Source organism: Chaetodon trifascialis, chromosome 6 (genome assembly GCF_039877785.1).
Source record: "Chaetodon trifascialis isolate fChaTrf1 chromosome 6, fChaTrf1.hap1, whole genome shotgun sequence".
NCBI lineage: Eukaryota > Metazoa > Chordata > Actinopteri > Chaetodontiformes > Chaetodontidae > Chaetodon > Chaetodon trifascialis.
Genome location: NC_092061.1, coordinates 1,539,928 through 1,560,067, shown reverse-complemented (window position 1 = coordinate 1,560,067; position 20,140 = coordinate 1,539,928). Strand labels below are relative to the sequence as shown.

The 20,140-nt window shown below is 47.6% G+C and overlaps 1 protein-coding gene across 3 annotated transcripts in view; it reads left to right on the top strand.

Annotated features, from left to right (window-relative positions):
• Positions 1-19,916, top strand: part of dock5 (dedicator of cytokinesis 5) — a 28,204-nt gene extending 8,288 nt beyond the window's left edge. Inside the window, exons 10-51 of one of the 3 annotated variants that reach the window (XM_070964693.1) lie at positions 86-215; positions 848-920; positions 3,025-3,167; positions 3,330-3,455; positions 3,573-3,697; positions 4,722-4,820; positions 5,059-5,131; positions 5,223-5,326; positions 5,554-5,734; positions 5,953-6,050; positions 6,138-6,227; positions 7,146-7,246; positions 7,375-7,509; positions 7,594-7,705; positions 8,066-8,136; positions 8,369-8,475; positions 8,637-8,773; positions 9,958-10,053; positions 10,203-10,301; positions 10,588-10,758; positions 10,877-10,977; positions 11,062-11,120; positions 11,365-11,519; positions 11,651-11,736; positions 12,039-12,195; positions 12,328-12,368; positions 12,448-12,538; positions 12,666-12,785; positions 13,052-13,141; positions 13,492-13,596; positions 13,828-13,969; positions 14,616-14,697; positions 14,809-14,893; positions 15,064-15,150; positions 15,246-15,422; positions 16,531-16,614; positions 16,699-16,836; positions 17,066-17,238; positions 17,362-17,506; positions 17,602-17,770; positions 17,960-18,078; positions 18,207-19,916. In XM_070964693.1, coding sequence (XP_070820794.1) covers positions 86-215; positions 848-920; positions 3,025-3,167; positions 3,330-3,455; positions 3,573-3,697; positions 4,722-4,820; positions 5,059-5,131; positions 5,223-5,326; positions 5,554-5,734; positions 5,953-6,050; positions 6,138-6,227; positions 7,146-7,246; positions 7,375-7,509; positions 7,594-7,705; positions 8,066-8,136; positions 8,369-8,475; positions 8,637-8,773; positions 9,958-10,053; positions 10,203-10,301; positions 10,588-10,758; positions 10,877-10,977; positions 11,062-11,120; positions 11,365-11,519; positions 11,651-11,736; positions 12,039-12,195; positions 12,328-12,368; positions 12,448-12,538; positions 12,666-12,785; positions 13,052-13,141; positions 13,492-13,596; positions 13,828-13,969; positions 14,616-14,697; positions 14,809-14,893; positions 15,064-15,150; positions 15,246-15,422; positions 16,531-16,614; positions 16,699-16,836; positions 17,066-17,238; positions 17,362-17,506; positions 17,602-17,770; positions 17,960-18,078; positions 18,207-18,308 — 4,779 coding nt within the window. In that variant the 3' untranslated portion in view covers positions 18,309-19,916. Of the gene's footprint in view, positions 1-85; positions 216-847; positions 921-3,024; positions 3,168-3,329; positions 3,456-3,572; positions 3,698-4,721; positions 4,821-5,058; positions 5,132-5,222; positions 5,327-5,553; positions 5,735-5,952; positions 6,051-6,137; positions 6,228-7,145; positions 7,247-7,374; positions 7,510-7,593; positions 7,706-8,065; positions 8,137-8,368; positions 8,476-8,636; positions 8,774-9,957; positions 10,054-10,202; positions 10,302-10,587; positions 10,759-10,876; positions 10,978-11,061; positions 11,121-11,364; positions 11,520-11,650; positions 11,737-12,038; positions 12,196-12,327; positions 12,369-12,447; positions 12,539-12,665; positions 12,786-13,051; positions 13,142-13,491; positions 13,597-13,827; positions 13,970-14,615; positions 14,894-15,063; positions 15,151-15,245; positions 15,423-16,530; positions 16,615-16,698; positions 16,837-17,065; positions 17,239-17,358; positions 17,507-17,601; positions 17,771-17,959; positions 18,079-18,206 lie in introns of those variants that run through there. The other 2 variants (XM_070964691.1, XM_070964694.1) reach the window with 2 other exon arrangements.
• The last annotated feature ends 224 nt before the right edge of the window (positions 19,917-20,140 follow it).

The following is a 20,140-nucleotide window of genomic DNA, read 5'->3' as shown; positions in this document are numbered from 1 at the left end:
CCACATGAATGCACATAACGACAGGCCGGTGATGCTCAGCCCAGCCTTTGTGTGCCATGCACCTCATGTTTGTGTTTGCATCCAGGACCTGAGCAGCAGCGACTTGATGAGGCAGCGACTCTTCCTGGTGTGTCAGATCATCAGAGTGGGCAGCATGGAGCTCAAAGAGGGGAAGAAACACACCGGAGGCCTGCGGAGGCCGTTCGGTGTAGCCGGTGAGCCTCTCTTCCTCATATTTGTTGAAGCGACGCAAAAGTGGCTTCAACAGAAACTGCCCCTCCTGTCTGCGGCTGCCGTTGCATGAATAGTCCTGTCGAGGTGTAAAAATGAAGGATCCATGTGCTGAATGAAATGGGAACACCTGCTTCATGACCTAGAAAATGCCTCCACTCTGCCTTGGCAAAGCAGTCGGAGGAAATTGGTTTAGCACCCGTCTGTTTGTTTTTGGCCAGATGATTAGTGGATTTGATGAGAAATGGTTTCCTCGGCTGTTCCAGCAAATGGACTGAGACCAGAGTCAGAGAGAAGAACGTTTAGCTCAGAAGTCACATTCTTCTTAGCCAAGAGGAAAAAAGAAAAGGCTTTAGAAAAAGGGCAGGGTGGAATGAACAATTGAAGCTGGAGATCAAGAACCTCGCGTCTGTCTTACTGTGCCGTCTGTGTGCGGCGCCAGGCAACAGGTGAGCCAAGTCCGACACCTGGCTCAGCGTCTGTCGAAGAGTTAGACTGAGTGAACTTTGAGAACTATTAAATCTGTTGTTTTTCACCATAACTGAAAAGGCTGTAAATGAGCTTATCCTCCGCCGCAGTCTGCTGCCTGACCGCGATGTTCCCTGTGTCTCTGCAGTGATGGACGTTACAGATGTCGCTCATGGCAAGACGGACGACGAGGACAAGCAGCACTTCATCCCCTTTCAGCAGTGAGTGTTTTTGATGTCTCACAGCGCTCGCAGGCTCAGCCTCGCTTTGTAATGCAATTGAGCACAAATAATGGAACAGAATTGGAATAGGACTTCAGCTTTATTTGCTTTTTTTTGTCTGTTTTTCCCATGTTGTATTTCAAGGACAAATATAAAGACTTTTTTCAATCCTGAGTGCTAGCTCTCCTCAAAGACAGGCTTCAAGGCCACGCTGTCACACTACCTGCACAACGGGGGGGTGAGGACGGTAATACATTCACAGGGATCCTAGATGGAGGAGCCCCAAAAATATCTTGACTGATTCTTGACATCTAAACCACATTTTTCTAAGGTTTAGCCTCTGTGTCTTCTCACTGTGCCACAGTCTCCTTGAGGAGGTGCAGACGAAAAACAGGCTTTTGTAGGACGGAGTGTTCGTCAAGGCTCATTAAATGCTTGTTTTAGATATTAAATGTGAGGTTTTGTCACAGTTTTCTAACCTGAAATAAGAAGCGTTTTGTATCTGGAGGGTTAATCCAGACTTTCTCTTTGCTCACATGTGCTGTTCTCTCAGTGAAAGTGACTAAAAGTTTCCTGGACGTGCAGTTTTCTGCCCTTCAGTATTCTCTAAGCGTTTCTTTCAAAAGACAAACTGTAGCACAGAGCAAGCTTTCCAGCCTTGACAAATGAATTTATATTTCATTAACACTGAGTAACTGATTTGCCACTGGTAATTATGTACTGGATAATTACAAATTAATGACAAAAAAGCCACGCTAAATGAATTTTCCAATGAACAGTGGAGAAAATATATATGTCTAAGCTTGAAATAACAACAGAAAACAGATTTTTTTATAGGGCACTTCTTCTCAGTTGCTGAAGCACCTTTTGCAGCTCCCTAAACATTAAGTGCAATTAGCACTCCAGTCTGCAGGATGACACTTAATTCGTCCTGCGAAAGGCCGTCAAAGCATTTAACTCATGAGTCAGAAGTAAATATCAGTGGATTCATCACAGCCCCACGGTGACATGTCCTATTATCACTGCTTAACCAAGACGACTGTCTCAGGAACTGTGTCAATTAGGTCCCCTGACATTTCATTTCTGTGCTTTATTTCTCATTTAAACATACAAATGCTGCACATCCACTACAGCCAACTGACTGTTAGTCATCAAACCTCAAATCAAATGCCAGTTTCAACACATAGCCTGCAGCTCTGTTCACATAAACCCTCTTCACAATAAAAAATCCAAAAGACTGAAAGCTGGTACAACACTGCACAGTAAATATTTATCTATACCACAGGTTACTGCAAACCAGGAACTACTGTACCTGTACTTTGTTAGCAAATGTTAGCATGCTAACATTAATCAGCATGAACACAAACCAAATGTTAGCATGCTAACATGTTAATGATGACAAACTAATGACATTCTTGTTAGCCTCTACTTTGTTAGCAAATGTTAGCATGCTAACATACTAACATTTGCTTTGTTTCATGCTGATGAACAAATGTTAGCATGCTAACATGTTAATATGACAAACCAGTGACATTCTTGTTAGCCTCTGCTTTGTTAGCAAATGTTAGCATGCTAACATACTAACATTTGCTTTGTGTTTGTGCAGATTAGCAATTAGCATGTAAAGTGTTAATGATGACAAACTAGTGACATTCTTGCTAGCTTGTACTTTGTTAGCAAATGTTCGCATGTTCATATACTAACATTTGCTTTGTGTTCGTGCTGATTAGCAAATGTTAGCATGCTGACATGTTAAACTAAGAACGTGGGGAAATTGGTAACATTGTACCTTTGTAGTGGCGACATGATAGCATGTTGACGTTAGCATTTAGCTCAGAGTACAGCCTCACAGAGCCGTTAGCATGGCTGTAAATTATATTATTCTAAATATTTTTGCATGTGAGGATTTACACAGTGAGTTAATGTCTGAGAGTTCCTCAGTTCATTAGGGGAAATTGGTCCCAGACTAACTTGATCAATACTTCTACAGTTCATTTGAATTCTGTTCAACACCACAGTGTCTTTATAGCTGCTCTGTCCGTTTGTTTGTCACCTGTCAGAGATGACGATTCGTCTTACTCTCATCCCCATGCTTGTGTCCCAGGATAGCTATGGAAACCTACATCCGTCAGAGGCAGCTCATCATGTCTCCGCTCATCCCATCTCGAGTCATAGGAGAGAATGAGCCGCTCACCGCTGTCTTCAACAAAGTCATTGCCACACGGGAGGTCAATCACAAAGGCCAGGGTAAAATGAAGTGCTCGCAGACAGTGTGTTCCCCTGTGATGTCCGAGGGTCACTGTAAATTGACCTTTTTGTTTTGAGGAAAATAAATGATGTGTGAGGGGTCTACAGGGTGTGTCCTTTCACTGTCTGCCTCATTGAATTTCTTTACATGTTTGCTGGCAGGGCTGTTTGTGACCCTGAAGCTGCTCCCAGGGGATCTTGCTCAAGTCAGGAAGGACTACCCCCACTTTGTGGACCGCAGCACAGCCATCGTCAGGAAAATGGGCTTTCCAGAAATCATCCTCCCAGGTGGATTTCAGCCTTTGTTGCCGGGCGTTGCTCTACATACGACGTGGTCATGTTCATTTTAATCACTTTTTTTTTTTTTTAGCTCATCCACCTGATCATCTGTTGTCCTTTCTCCAGGAAACGTAAGGAATGATATTTACGTAACCTTGCTGCAGGGAGAGTTTGACCGTGGTAAGAAGAAGACCCCAAAGAATGTAGAGGTCATACTGAGCGTGCATGACGATGAAGGCAATCCCATGGAGGTAAAATAAACCAGCAAATGCAACAGCTGCTCTCTTTGTTATTCTGCTCTAAATATTGTGTTTCTGCACTAATGCCATGTTAGCTGCACGGCTCTGTGGAGAGAGATGTCAGGTTGTCCACCACTTTGGTCCCATGAAATTTTGTTCCAACGTTCATTGATGATGATGAATCCCCCTGACTTTGGTTTTTCTCCACATCATCAGCTCAAAATTTTGACTTGTGTGATACTTTGGTTTCTGACCAAGTACCAAAACTAATGACATTTCCATCAGCCTCATGTATGTTGTATGTTAGCGCTGTTCTTTGTGCTAACGTGCACTTTAGTACTAACTAGCACTAAACCCAACACACAACTGTGCACATTGTACGTTAGCACTGTGTTTAGTACTAAAGTGCACCATGCTAATTAGCACTTAAGACCGCGCTAATTAGCACTGATTATCATATTGTTTTTAGTGCTAATTAACTCTAAACACAACGTACAAGTGCGTATGTTTTACGTTAGCACTTAATTTACTGCTAATTAACACTAAACACAATGTACTTCTTTGTATATTTATGCTAGCACTGTGTTTAGTACGAAAGTACGCCATGCTAATTAGCGCTACTTATCACTAAACATAACATAGAACTGTATATGTTGTACGTTAGCACTGTGCTTAGTGCTAATTAACACTGAACACAATGTACTTCCATGTATATTGTTTGTTAGCTCTTTGTTTAGTTCTGAAGTACACCAGGCTAATTAGTGCTAATTAATCATAACGTAGAACCGTGTTTGTTGTACCTGAGCACTGTAACACACGTGTGTAGTGCAAACACAACCACACTAAGATGCCACATGGTAAACATCAGAATGTTATTAGTCATTGTAAGCTTGTTAGCACGCTAATGTTGGTATTTAGTTTATTCTTATTAAATTATTACACTTCTGTGAGTGACTATGCTAGCGTCTTCTTGTTTTGCTGTGGATTCATATCTTTCCGATCATGTTAACCACTCTTCTTCCTTTCATTTCTGCAGAAAGCGATATTTCCCGGCGCCGGTTATGACGGCATCACGGAGTACAAGTCTGTCATTTACTACCAGGTGAAGCAGCCATGTTGGAATGAAACCGTCAAGGTAAGCTCATGTCAAGGAACCTCGTGTGCAGCTATGTGCCTCCAACACCATATCTCATGTTCTCTAATTAGTTTTTCAAATGGATTTTCTGTAACAGTACAACGAAATAATCTTCCAGGGAACACGCACAGAATGTGCTACTCATGCAAATCTCCCAGCAGATAGCGTTTGCTCCATATGTATAATCCTGTATTCACACTCTCCTTAATTCCCCTGACTTGTCTCTCCTCCCTGCAAGGTGACAATTCCCATTGAAGACGTCTGCCGCTGTCACCTGAGGGTGATGTTTCGGCACAGATCCTCTCAAGACTGTGAGTGATTGTACCTTATTTGTATGACAAACACCCACCTGCAATCCTGCCACCGTGTTGAATACAGTGTGCGGTGCTGTGTCTCCTTCAGCCAGGGACAAATCGGAGAAGCCCTTTGGTATGGCCTTCGTCCGGCTCATGAGAGGAGATGGAACCACGCTCAAAGACGGCAGACATGAGCTTATCGTCTATAAGGTAGTGCTGCAAGAGTGTGGTTTTTATTTTAAATGAAACTCAATTCACTGCACTCATCTAAAAAATAGAGATTGTTTTTATCTTATTACACATAAATTGGTGTCTTGAATAGCTGACAGTGGCTAGATGGATTATGCAAGAGTCTCTCCTCAATCAATAAATATGAAATTAGATCTCCATCGATCGATACGCTTCATGATTTATTCCCTGTTTTATGAGTTTCTTAGGTTGATGTGAAAAAGGCGGAGGATGCAAAGGTTTACCTCACCTTGCCTGCGACCTGGGCGGAGGTGGAGGAGAAGGAGAAGCAGACCGGGAAGCAGTTCCACCATTCGGGGGCGATTCCAGTGACTAAAGACAGCTTCCAGATCGCCACGCTCACCTGCTCCACCAAGCTCACTCAGAACGGTAGCACCACCTGTTTCTCCCTGTCCTCCAGTCTCTGTGATCAGTGAAAGACGTCCTGTCAGAAGCCCTCTTTAGGAACTGAAACAGAGGTCCCACCGTCAGACGGCCGTGGATTTAACTGATGTAGATCTAATGAGGTTTATGCTGAAATGTCAGGCTTTTAACACGGTTATCTTTGTATTGTCTCGCTGTGTCCTGATGTGCTTTGTGTCTTCCAGTGGACCTGCTTGGCCTGTTGAACTGGAGGTCTAACCCTGAAGCTCTGGACCAGAATCTGCAGAGGCTGATGGAGGTCGAGGGAGGGGAGATTGTCAAAGTGAGTTTTCTTTGCAAGCTGCTGCTGTATCTTCTGGTTAGATCGTCCTTTTTACCGTTTAGTAACAGGCTTCTGTTTCATGCACAGTTCCTTCAGGACACTCTGGATGCCCTCTTCAACATCATGATGGAGACCTCAGAGAAGGACACCTACGACACCCTGGTGTTCAACGCCTTGGTTAGTTTGCTTTCAGGCCATAGCGTCAAAGAGAGGATGGGATTACATCACACTCACCTTTCTGACGCGTGCTTGGCTTTCTTAGTATTTCTTTAACTGTCTGAGAAGCGACATTCACACCCACCTCACGCACTGATTGTCCAGGTGTGCAGAGGCGACAGAGTAAGCGAGGTTTGAACTTTCTCTTTTTCATTTCGCTACCATTTCTGTCGTTTTTCACCACCGAGTGCAACGCTGTGAGTGCCCTCCAGGAGAGGCTGTCTGGAAATGTGAGCAGCTACACCCTCATTTAACAGCCGAGCCGCTCGCAGTGACGGCTGGCTTTTAACTCCACCTTTGAGTGCAGCCGTTTGAGACGCCTTTAAACACTTTCGCCTTCGTACGGGGTCAGACGACGTATTGTACAAACTGGTTCTCGTCTGGCTCAACCCGGCCCTTAATGTGAAGCACCGTCAGTAATGATGCATGCTGTAACTTCATACAGCTGTGTGTGTGTGTGTGTGTGTGTGTGTGTGTGTGTGTGTGTGTGTGTGTGTGTGTGTGTGTGTGTGTGTGTGTGTGTGTGTGCGCGCGTGCGCGTGCGTGCAAGGCCGATATCAGTTACATATGATTATCGGCAGTAACGCTGTATTGTCTCTGAATCCCTCGAGCACGTGAAGCTAATTTGAATTCCACATCTTTCAGTCTGTGAAACGTGTTGCTGCATCAGACTCACAATAAGCAGATATTTACTGAAGTCAATGAAGCTGAAGAGCTCAAACATTTCAGATATTTTCCTTGTGCTGTTTTCAGGTGAGATTTGTAAATGATCACATCCTGTTCTGTTTGTGTTTAACACGCCGTCCCAGCGTTCGGGCTTTTATGTTCTTTCAGCTTGAACAAGGCTCTGATTTTTTTCCTCCTCTTGTCTCTAACCAGGTTTTTGTAATCACACTTATTGGCGACATCAAATTCCAGCACTTCAACCCCGTCCTGGAAACCTACATCAACAAGCACTTCAGTGCCACTTTGGCTTACATGTGAGTCTCCGTTCTGTCTCCCTCCTTTGATCACTTCCATCCTTCAACCTGTTTATTTTTAGTGCTTCTTCTCCACCCACGCCCAAATTACCAACAGACATTGATGCCTGACTCATTCACTTTCTCAGGAAGTTAACCAGGGTCCTTAACTACTACGTGGGCCACGCCGAGGAGCCGGTCCTGACCGAGAGGCTCTACGCAGCCCTCAAAGCTCTCAAGTACCTGTTCAGGTTTATTGTGCAGTCCCGGGTCCTCTACCTCAGGTACCAGAGGCGCCGCCGCATCCGCCTTTCACTCCTATTCTAAGGAGGACTGCTTGTGATGTAATGCCTGACCTTGATTCTCAGATTCTATGGAAACAGCGAGGACGGCGACGCTTTCTTCAACTCCATTCGCACCCTTTTCCTGTCGTTCAACACTCTGATGGACAGACCGCTGGATGAGGGGGTGAAGATAAAGGTAAGAAGAGGAAGAATCCTCGATGTTCCCGGTCGCTCTTTGTTTTAGCTGTTTTAGTTTCATACTTCTGGACTGAAAATCATGTCAAAACACTGAGATTTCATCAATTAATCATCTTCCAGCTTGACGGTGAAACAGCTTTTTGAGTGTGGCTTGTAAAACCGTGGCAGCAGCTGTGCCGCTGTGAAAGCGTCTCACTGTTATGGACAAGTTATTGAAAAGTTTCACAAATTAACTGCAAAATAAATGTGGTGTCCCTGTCGGCAGCCGCGGTGAGGTGAGGAGAAGCTTGTTTTTACCAGACAATGAAAGACGTCCCGATGCTTCAGCCTGATGAGACCTCATTCTTTGCTTTTTCAGGGAGCAATATTGAAATACCTCCCCAGCATCATTAATGACATCCAGACTGTGTTTGATCCCGTGGAGCTCAGGTAACTCTCCAGAGGCTTTGCACAGCAGGAAATGATAATTGCCTGTCTCAGTGCAAATTATCATATTTACTTCTGTGTAAAGGAGGCGTTATTCTCAATTCTTGCTGCTGTGAAATCAACCTGTCATGTTCTCATTAGCCCTCCGTGACAGTAATTAGTGGCTGTGAAATATGAATGCCATTAAAATAATCGCCGCCGCTCTTTTGGCTCTTTTCTTTCGTTCTCTTCTCAGCGTGCTGCTGGCGAAGTTCATTGAGAGCATTCCTGACTCGCAGCTCGTGCGTCAGAAGCTGGGCTGCATGTGTAAAATGGTGGAGAGTGACCTTTTCAGGCAGCCAGGTAGGAGTCCTCCAGGCTCAGAAATCACATAATGACTTTTCACACAAGACAAAGCCAAAAAAAAACAAAGTCTGCACCACACCAACTGGCGTCTGTCGGGTCAGCTCTGTTAACATGGACGAGCTGCGTGAGGACCGTCTTTCTCTGCTCTGTCGCCGCAGATTGTCGGGATGTGCTCCTGCCGCTCGTCACGGATCAGCTGAGCGGGCAGCTGGACGACCACTCCAGCAAACCTGACCACGAGGCCTGCGTCCAGCTGCTCAGCACGGTGCTGGACAACCTGGACCGCAAGGACGTGGTGAGTCCGCACAGACATTAGAAGTGTAAAGGGTCGTGGGAACAGATTGCAGAGAGAGTCAGGATGAGATTGAGGATCTGAGGCTGAAATGAGTTTCCTGCTCGGCGTGCCGGAGCTCACCTTAGATTCACGCTAAAGAGCTCAGACGTCCGCCGGGAGCTCGCAGTAAAACTGCTGCTGCTCTGCATTAAAAGGAGCCAGTTGAGGTGAAACTGGGCCTCTTCAGAGGTTTTCTGGGCATGTCCAACTGGAAGGAAGCCCCGAGGCGGACCCAGAGCGTGCTGGGGGGGCTGCATATTCCATCTGGCCTGCTAGCATCGAGGTGACCCCCCCCCATAGCAGCTGCAGGATGTGGCTCAGGAGAGGAGGGTCTGGGCGACGGCTTCAGCCTGACCGACACTCAGGTTTTTATTTCTGAGAGGTTCTCTGGGAGATTTGTGCCCCCGCCCAGATACAATGAAGGTGACTGGAATTTTGTTTGTGAAGGTCACAGCTTTGAAAAATGGCAGCAGGATTTATTTCCACACAGCTGCTCTGGATTAAACTTCCCCGAGAGGAGTTTTCAGCAGTCCTTATTTAAAACAGCAGAAAATAGACACAAACGTCCAAAACACAAAGATATTGAGTCAGCAGCAGATCCTCAGAGCTCACAGGCTGGTGGCACGAAGGGCCGAAGAGTCTGCGCTGTCATTCTCACTCAGTCCATTCATCAGTTAGCAAAAGACGCTCTGTCTTCAGGTGAGCCTCAAACAGACCAGAGTGTCTCCACTCGAGGTCTTCATCAGCATCAGACAAACACATGATCAGTCCAGCTGAGGGGCCCAGACCAGGACCCAGAGCGGGCGCCTCTAGAACCAAACCTTCCACAGAACGTAGACTTCAGTAGAAAAATGTGAAAGTGCCAAAGTTAATGAAGCCGGTGGAGTCATCAGTGAGCTGTTTGAGGTTCAGTTTGGATCTTCTTTCTGCCAAACGCACCTTTGACAGAGCAGCAACTGGAACAGCGTTTCTGCAAAGAGACGCTGCTGCTGAATTTTTTAAACCTGCTTTCTGTCGGCACCACAAAAGAAGTTCCTCTCACATCTGTTGTATCATCATGGAGACAGAAATCTCAGAGACGGTGGGGGGGGGGGGGGGGGGTGCTCCAGCTGCTGCTTGTACCTGAGGCTGTTCTGTCTGTGCAGGGTCCAACCAGAGGCCACGTCCAGCTGATCATGGAGCGGCTCCTTCGCAGGGTCAATCGCACCGTCATCAGCATGGACAGATCGTCCCCTCTCATTGTAAGACGCTGTGTCACAGCTGAAGGACATCCTCGTCCTCACTGTGCGCTTCAGTATGGATCAAAAATAGCCCAATAAACGAGCTCAATAAGACACGAAGGTGTGCTGTAGACGCAGTGTTTCTGGATCATGTGACTCCTCTGCCGCAGGGACACTATCTCGCCTGCATGACGGCCGTCCTGAAGCAGATGGACGACATGCATTACGCCCACTACATCAGCACCTTCAAGACGAGACAGGACATCATTGTAAGTGTCCCGCTTCCTCCCCTGCTGGCTACCACTCGTCCTGAGGCATCTCATCAATAACAGGCATTAAACCAGCGAGGCCACTTACTGCTGCTTAACAGAATATTGATTGTAGACATTTCATGCAGGGGCTGGACTGACATGATGAGGACGTCAGTGGGCCTCCATTAAGCTGTGGGAGCTTTGTGTGTGTGACGTGGGTGTGCTGGGGATTAATACTGTGTTTCTTTAAAGCCGCAGCGTGGACGCGCTCACGCTGAAGCCTTTATTCCTCTGCTGCACTCAGGACTTCCTCATGGAGACGTTCATCATGTTTAAGGACCTCATGGGAAACGTCTTCCCCGCCGACTGGATGATCATGAACCTGGTGCAGATGCAGGTCTTCCTCAGGGCCATCGGCCAGTACTCGGACGTCCTCAACATGTACTTCCTGGACCAGGCGCATTTCGAACTACAGGTGCGTTCCCCCGCCGCCTTGGTAGAGGTCACATCTTTTATTAAACACAAAATCAGAAGCCGGTGTTATGAGAAGGTAATTACGGCATTAATATTTGAAAACCCTGCTCCCCTCGCAGCTGTGGAATAACTACTTTCACTTGACGGTGGCGTTCCTCACCCACCCGACGCTGCAGCTGGAGTCCTTCTCCCAGGAGAAACGAAACAAGATCCTGAACAAGTGAGATCATTTACAATTCATCAGGAAGATTATTTTAATGCAGGCGGCTTCATTTAACAGTTCTTTGATTTGAATTCGCCACAGATACGGAGACATGAGGAAGACTATTGGATTTAAGATCAGAGACATGTGGTACAATCTGGGTGAGTGCTGGTAATTCTGCTATTGCCGTAGAGTTTGTGGGCTGTTTGTCGAGCGGCGGCCGCTAATGCAAAGGGAATAACAAGACAATATTTTAGATTGTCCAGTTTCACAGTGTGTTGTTGTTGTTTTGTTTACCGCATTATTAGATTTGTCCTCTGTTTGTGGAGAAGTGAAGGTGCAGCTTATTGCCTGCTCAAATCACACTCTGATATTTCTGCCTGATAATGTTCGCTCGTCCCTCAGGCCCCCACAAAATGAAGTTCATCCCCGCCATGGTGGGGCCCATCCTGGAGGTCACGCTGGTGCCGGAGCCCGAGCTGAGGAAAGCCACCATCCCCATCTTCTTTGATATGATGCAGTGCGAGCACAACTTCAGCCCCGGACGCACGTTCGAAACGGTAAAACTCAAATCTCAGAAGTTCAGCACTTGGCTGTTGTTGTCTGAGTTCGGCTGAGGCGGCTCGCGGCTAAGCATGACATTTGTGAGGTGTGTGATGGGCTGTTTTTAATTCCCTTCTTATCTTTGCAGTTTGAGAACGAACTGATAACAAAATTGGATCAAGAGGTGGAAGGAGGCCGAGGGGATGAGCAGTACAAAGTCCTGCTGGAGAAAACGTAAGTCAGGCAGCACATCAAACACAACACGCTGATCAAAAATCCATCCGAGCCGCGCAGGCGTGGCTCCACGAAGGATTCCTCCTGAAATACAACAAAGGCCTTTATGAGCGCGGTTTGGAAAAAGTCCTCAAGGAGTCAGAAGGACAAGCCGGCCTGTCCAATCAATAGAAAGCCCTCGAGGCCGAATATACGACTGAGCAATGCAATGACTGCTTTTAACAGACTCCATCCAGATGTGACAGGACGTTTGTTTGTTTGTTTGTTTGTTTGTTTGTTTGTTTGTTTGTTTGTTTGTGCAGCTTACTGGAGCACTGCAGACGCCACAGATACCTGTCGGTGTCCGGGGAGGAGCTGGCTCTGCTGCTCAGCAGCCTGCTGGAGAACCTCCTGGCCTACCGAACCATCACACACGACGAAAGTCCCGAGCACCGCATGAGCTGCACGGTCAACGTGCTGGTACGCCGCCGCCATGTTTGCCACAGGCTCAGCGTGCACGGGCTCAGCGTGCACGGACACAGCGCTTACACGTGTGTTTCAGCTCGCTTCAGGGAAAATGTGTTGAAGGTTGTCACTTTTCTTCTCTTGCAGAATTTCTACAAAGAAAAAAAGAGGGAGGACATTTACATCCGGTGAGTCGGGCGGAGACGCGCTGCGTCTGGGGTCTGGATCACATGTCTCTGCATCTAACTGATGTGCTCTTGTAACCAGGTACCTGTACAAGCTGCGAGATTTGCACCTGGACTGCGAGAACTACACCGAGGCGGCCTACACGCTGCTGCTGCACGCTGAATTACTGGAGGTCTCTGACACATCAAAGCCTTTCCAGCTTAAATAAGATCTGAGTTTTTTCTGTGTAATCTTTGCTAATGTTCCCGCACCTCTCAGTGTTCACCTGAATGTTGATTTATGAAAATCCGCTTCCCCAGTGGTCTGACAAGCACTGCGCACCTCACCTGATACCCAGAGACGGGGAGCACGTCTGGACCCAACAGGAGCTGAAAGAGAGGCTCTTCCAGGAGATCATATGTTACCTGGACAAGGGCAAGGTGAGCGCTCGCTGCTCCGCACACGTCAGGGTTAGCGCTGTGAGACGGACAGGAAGTCTCCGCAGCTCACGCACCGGCCGCAGCTTTCTTTGTTGTGTCGGTGCTCGGATCTGCGACTGGCTGCGAGGTATCAACCGTTCTCCCTGGGAGGCGGGGGAGGGCTTTCAGCCGTGGGAGCCAGATGGCGAAGTCGAGCTCGTGCTCCTGTGATTTTATGTCCTTGTTTTATGTCCCCTTTTAACTGAGCGCTGCACATGTCTTCTCAGATGTGGGAGAAGGCCATCGAGCTGGGCAAGCAGCTGGCCAAGATGCATGAGAGCCACATGTTTGACTTCATGGAGCTGAGCCAGCTGCTGGTAAGAGGAGGCGAGCAAATGCTTCGGCTGAGCAGACGAAGCGCCATCACCCCCGAGACCTCAGAGCAGCTCAAACTGACCTGAGCTCAGACGTGGACGACTGTGTTGTTACGGCCTCGTTCAGGCTGAGGGAGAGATGGTGGTGTGTTAACGTGTTTCCAGCCGCAGAGCGAAGCGTGACGTCTCAGTGTGATCGTGCTCCTTAATCTTTCTCATAATTACATAAAAGAAAACGAGAGCGGCCGCGTTCCTTTTTTGTTTTTGGAAGTAATTTGTTGTTGTGGGAGACGAATGACAGCACACTGCGTCTGTGCCGCCGTCTCACCGTCCTCTTTGTCTCCTGTGCACAGAAAAAACAGGCCAAGTTCTATGAGAACATCATGCACGCGATGCGGCCTCAGCCCGAGTACTTCGCTGTGGGATACTACGGCCTTGGATTCCCCTCTTTCCTCAGGGTAAGGAAGTGATTACCTGTTTCGCTGAGTACAGTTGTGCTTATGCAACCAGCCGCCTTCCTCAAACATTTCTCAGAGCGATGTGCAATAATGCGCTGAAGGTTATTGGCTTTTGACGACACAGGAGGACGTGGGATGAAGACGGGCTGTCGCGGCGTTGCACGAGGACGCCTCACGTTACGGAAAACAAGCTCCATCGTTATTCTGTTTGTTTCATGTGTTGTGTCGCAGAACAAGGTGTTCATCTACCGAGGGAAGGAGTACGAGTGGCTGGAGGACTTCAGCCTAAAGCTGCTCTCTCAGTTCCCCAACGCAGTGCGCATGACCAGCACAGCGCCCCCTGGAGACAACATCAGCAACTCGCCCGGACAGTGTATCCTAATGTGCTAACCCAGAGCAAAGCTGCTCATTTATCAGAGCGTTTTAGTTTGTGAGGCTCCAGGGACGACAGGGAGGTCAACAGCTGGTTTTAACTGAAGTGTGTCGACAGGTGTTGGATGAATCGCCCCCTCAGGATAAACTGTAATATCTTTGATGATTTATCAATATTTAAAGATCTCCTCCACACAGTTTGAGATGTGCATCTGCTTTAAATGCTGATCTGTGTCTGAGATGTTCCAGTTAATGTGACATCCACTCCTCATCTTTTCATCACAATAATCAAATGTCACACACTGACACCAGGAGGAGATCAAACACTCGTCATCCGTCCATTTGAGTCAATCTCATCCTTACTGTTAGTTTGCACGAGCGTCGTTCTGCACGATGACGCTCAAACATTCAGCTGTAGGGAGAAAAATACATTCTTGAGTGCAGGACTTTTAAAGTGTGCTTTGTGTGTATTGCTAATTAGCAGATGTTAGCATGCTAATCAGCTGAGCGTGGTGAACAGACCTGCGTATCTTCGGCGTGTTAGCCTGGCGTTGGCTCACGGCTGACATGGACTCTGAATGTCGACAGTTATTCGCTCGTTCTGCTCCTCCACGCTGTTCCTGCTCGTATCCTGAGCTGAACCTCAGACATCCAGTGCTTTACTGTTAAGCCTGTTCTCACCGTGCCGCACCAGTTTAAAGACAAGGGGGTTCCAGAGCAGATATTAAAGTACGTAAGCGAACACTTAAAGGCTGATTTATGTTCTCGTGAACGCCGTGGGATTTATGGTTCTGTGGTCAAAGCGCTAACTCACCGCTGTCCTTCCCTGTTCTGTTGCAGCTATTACAGAACCAATGAAGTGGACCAGTTCCAGTACTCCCGGCCCTTCAGGAAAGGTGAAAAGGACCCAGACAATGAATTCGCAGTGAGCACTTTTTAAATTTCCTTTCAGCTCATATATGTAAGCACACAGCCGTAAATTGAAAGTAAAGAAGCATAAACAATCCTGTCTGCGTGCATTCTTCACTCTGGAGATTAGTAATAACATTAAAACGTCAGCCGTTAGTAATTTATTGATGTTTATTCTGCCTGCAGACCATGTGGATCGAGAGGACGACCTACATCACCGCCTATCACTTCCCAGGGATCCTGAAGTGGTTTGAAGTCAAATCTGTGTCGGTGGTAAGAAGCAGCCTCGATGCTCGAGCTGTTGTTTCCCTCGCTTTAACGATTCCTCACGTTCACCTTCAGCGCTCACGTGATTCTCCCGCCGGCAGGAGGAGATCAGTCCTCTGGAGAACGCCATCGAGACCATGGAGATGGCCAATGAAAAGCTGAGTAACCTCGTGCAGCAGCAGGCCTGCGACCGCTCGCTGTCCATCAACCCGCTGTCCATGATGCTCAGCGGCATCGTTGACCCCGCCGTCATGGGCGGCTTCTCCAACTACGAGAAGGTTCGACTCTGTTCAGTCATGTTTTCTTTAATAAGACCAGCACAAATCTGCAAATACACAAACAGCATTATTTAATCGAGTCCTCAGTGGGATTGAAATTTTAATGTAACCTTGGAGGAAACTTACAGAAAAAACTAACAGGACTTTAAAAACAAACAGAGAATCACAACCTTCAGAGAAAATCTCATCCAACAAATCCTGACGAGTCTGCAGCCATGCTAACACCAACATGCTAACACGCTAATGTTCAGATGTAATATTTACCACCAGCTTAGCATGGAGTGTTAGCATGCTAACATATGTTAATTACCACAGTGCAGGCTGTGCTGTACCGTGAGGCTAAATGCTAACACCAACATGCTAACACGCTAATGTTCAGATGTAATATTTGCCACCATCTTAGCATAGAGTGTTAGCATGCTAGCATATGCTAATTACCACAGTGCAGGCTGTGCTGTACCGTGAGGCTAAATGCTAACACCAGGATGCTAATATGCTCACAGTTACAAGGCTAATATACGTGTTGGTGTTTAGCAGGTATAATGTGTACAGTGTTAACTATTCTAGCTAGCTTGTTAGCGTGCTAACCTTAGCTAAGGTGAGACATGACGTTGAGACATTTCCGTCTGGACCAAATTGGTCGACAAACAGACCGACTGCTTGTGATGTGCTGCGTTTGGACCGACTCCTGGTGTTCAGATCCACGATGCACGAGCACAGAGCCCCCCCCCACCCCCCCACCCCCCAGAAATCATCGTCCCACCAATCAGGCTGCACTGTGTTTGTTAGATTTTAGCTGTTTACTAAATCGGGTTCAGGTTGTGTGCACAGTTGGCTGTGAAGTAATTGACTTAGAAAATAATATATTGCTATCGAACGTTGCCAAACTACACTAATAACAAATAAATCATACAACTGCAAACATTAATATGAATTTGTAAGGCCTCTCCTCATTAACATGAGCTCTGGCTGGCCTCAAGCCTGTTATGAGTTACACAGACTAATTCACGAGGGGACACCGTGGCCTCTTTGTCATCCTGTTCTTTCTTGCTTGCAGCTAAATTTTAAGCAAGCTGCCCAACTTTCATCCTGTTTTCCTCCTCTGTAGGCGTTCTTTACAGACGCCTACATCCAAGAGCACCCAGAGGACCATGAGCGCATCGAGGTCCTCAAACACCTCATCGCCCTGCAGGTGAATCCCTCCGCCGTCGCGGTCATTGACTCCGGCCTCGAAGCAGAACATGTTTTCTAACTTAATGCCCGGTCTCCTTCCTAGATCCCTCTCTTGGCAGATGGGATTCGCATCCACGGGGAGAAAACGACGGAGCAGTTGAAGCCCTTACACAACCGTCTGGTTACTTGCTTCCAAGACCTTCGGGAGAAAGTGGAGAAGCATTATGGCGTCATAACCTTGGTGCGTTGCCAACCGCAAACTCAATTTAATGTAAGAGGGTGCCAACTTAAGCTATTGGCCCTCTTGCCTTCCTATCAAACGCTTCTCATTCAAAGCGGCGTACATTATATTAGCGTAGGACCATAAATCTTCCTTTAGCCAGTCCATCGCGGCCCCGCTTTCGCCTGTCATTGTGGTCCTCGGCTGCCAAGATTCCCCGATGATGCTTAATCCCATTTGTGTGTCCCAGCCCTCCTCTCTCACCGAGAGGAAGAAGAGTCGCGTGGGCTCGGTGGTGATGCCCTACATCCTGTCCTCCACCCTGCGTCGCATGTCCACTGTCTCAACCCTCTCCAACGCCTCCTCGGGCCTCTCCAGCGGCTCCGCGTCCTCTGATGGACCCTCCTGCGTCTCGTCCCACGAGTCAGTCCCCTCCTCCTGTCCCCTGTCTGCAGTCTTCAAACGCTGATTTTTGTCTTTGCTCAGATCAAAAGCAGTCTCTTTCTGTCCGTCTCTCTCTCTGTGTCCCTGATTATTCACCAGCAGCTCCTTGCTGTCCCGTCCTGGCGATCGCAGAGCCTCGGTTTTGTCCCGTCTGGAGGAAGACAACAGGATTGCAAGAAAGAACAGGAAGGAGTGGAGTGTGAGCAAATCCCAGGTCCTGCTGGAGAGGCAGTCTGATGCAGATGAGGTGAGTCGCTCAGGCCTGAACTGGGAGAAGCTCCATGAGTCTCGACTGTGTTAGATGGAAGCCTATATGTATGTCTTCTGTTTTTTTTGTTCCAGACTCCTCCAGAGAAGCAGCAGAGACCCAAGAGTCTGCAGTTAGGAGACCGCCGGCTGACCCTCTCCCTGTTCCAGGGCGTCTCGTCCCAGCTCAGCCTGTCGAACCCTCTCAGCCCGCTGCCGGCCTCTCCTCACACGCCGCACACGCCGCACACACCACGCAGCTCCAGTACGTAGCCGCACATCCCATCGCTTTCCTTTCTCTTTGCACGCAGGCGCGCAGGGCGAGCATCACATCTGCTCACCTCGTGCGAGCACATTCTGGTCCTCAGCCGTGAATCAGGTCACACACGCACGCTGAATCACACCCACACATGCGTGCGGTCGCAGCGCTCTCATTCGCTCTCTCCTGTCGTAGGTTACTCATCGCTTCTCAGTGACAGTGATGTCAATACCAACGACACCCCAGGGACCCCCCCACCCATGCCTCCGAAGAAGCACCCACACGAGATTGACACCCCCGGGCTCTCTTCAGAGGTACATCTGCTCTGAGAGAACAGCACCCCCTCACTAATGCATATTTAATGACGTGTAAACGTTAAAATATTCTGTTTTTATTTTTATTTGAAGTCCTGGCGTGAACTCGCTTCTCTCTTTCCCCACAGTTCACTCCTCCGCTGCCAGTGAAGATCGAGAGCAAGCCTCCTCCGCCGCCTCCGAAGACGCGGAAGTCCATGTTCCCGTCGTACGAGCACACCCCCCACTAAGGCTACGCCTACGCGCAGGCCTTTAGGTTTCCCTAATTCTGTGATTTGGCTGCGATGGAGGCAGTTTGATTTGCGCGCTGTGGATGCAGATGCAGGACCGTCTACTCGGGATGTGTGCGAGGCTTTCAGCGGGAAACGATTGTGTCTGATGCAAGTCGCTGTGAGCAGCTCTGTCCTCCAGTTTCAGCTCTTATTCTGTATTTAAGCCACAGGGAACAATGTGCAGGCTTCATGGCTGTAAGAGGGCAAAAATAATGTGTGATTTGGGTACATGAGCTCACTGCAGCCCAGCGATCAGATGCTTTTCTCCTGAAGAAGAATCCGTTTGTTGTAGAGACTTTTATCACTGGCAGGGACAAAGGAAAGACCAATGCGACGTAGACACTGGACGACGTCTTTCCCCTCCGCTGTCCACCGGCCGTCCACACAGGAACGAGCTGCGTCAGATTCATGTCAAACTTGATCAAGAGCAGGGAATTCAATGTACAGAGCGACAGTCTGTCTGATGAGCGTTCAGTCGTTTTATGATCAAACTGATTTTCCTAAACCACAATGTTTTCGAGACACTGGATGTTAATGAATGTGCAGCAGGTGATGCGTGTGCTTTGAATACTGTAATGGGCCCTCCTCTCGGCGTCACGCTGATGGCGTTTTGGGACGTACGCTCTCTGGCCCAACGCTCTGACGTCTGTACGGCAAATACGCAGCTGCAGCCAGCAGCCGTTAGCTTAGCTTAGCATAAACTAAGCGAGGGAAACTGCTAGCTCGGCTCTGTCCGCAGCTGAAGCTCACTAATTAACACTTTATAAGCTGTGTGTCTGACATGGAAATGAGTGTGTTGGTTGTGTGTGTGTGTGCAGAACAGGTCGTCCGCTGATCACAGGGTTGCTGGTTTGATTCCTCCTGTTAAAACGGTCACTTACACTTTGATTTATGTGAACATGATAATATTCAGTGTTTATCAGTGAGCTTCAGACTGCTGGTTGGTTTCGTCGGCGTCACAGAGGACGCCAGGCGAGCTGTTTCCAGTCTTTATGCTAAGCTAAGCTAACTAGCCGCCGGCTGCAGCTGCATTAGCAGACGTGAGTGCCTTTAAAGAACCCTGAACGCCGTGCGGTACAAACATGGACGCCTTTGAAGTTCACTTCAGTTTTCTACTTCAGGGGTCGGATTTTCTTTTTTTATCAGTTCATTATTGAAATTTAAATTATTGCTATTCACTGAATTTTAATCTTTCCATTGTTTTGCACACTCAGTGCGTCCACAGATGGATTATTTTATGTCGTGAACGGAAGCGAACGGCTCGACTGCGCGTCTTTCCATTTTTTAAGAGAAGCAAAACCTTTTATGTGCCTTCTGACTGCTGCTGTAAATCTATGCATGTACGCTGTTTGGAAAATGATCAAAGCTGAATCAATAATTAAGGTGTCTATATTTTAGTGTTATTTCTAGATTCTAGTTTTACAAGGGACTGACTTTTTGTATGATGCACATTTCTTAAGCATCGGAGAAATTTTATACAAAGAATGCCTCAAGAGATAAGTGATGATGTTTTTTATGAACAAGCTGTTGTTGACTGAACAAAAATAAAGACTTGTTCAAAGAGCTGCCATTGTTTGGCTGCATTGATTATTTTAGAAAGGCATCGTCTCCATCTCTTTACAGTGATCACGTCATGAATATAGATTCAGCTCTGTCCTCACACTCGCTCATTTGGTGCTGCCAAAGAGAGAAAGATGAGCTCAGAACGTCCAGCAGACTGGTGATCTGTGGATTTCAGACACAGCTGGAGCAGGTGGAGGTGCTGCTGTAGCTGACGGAGGAGTGTGAGA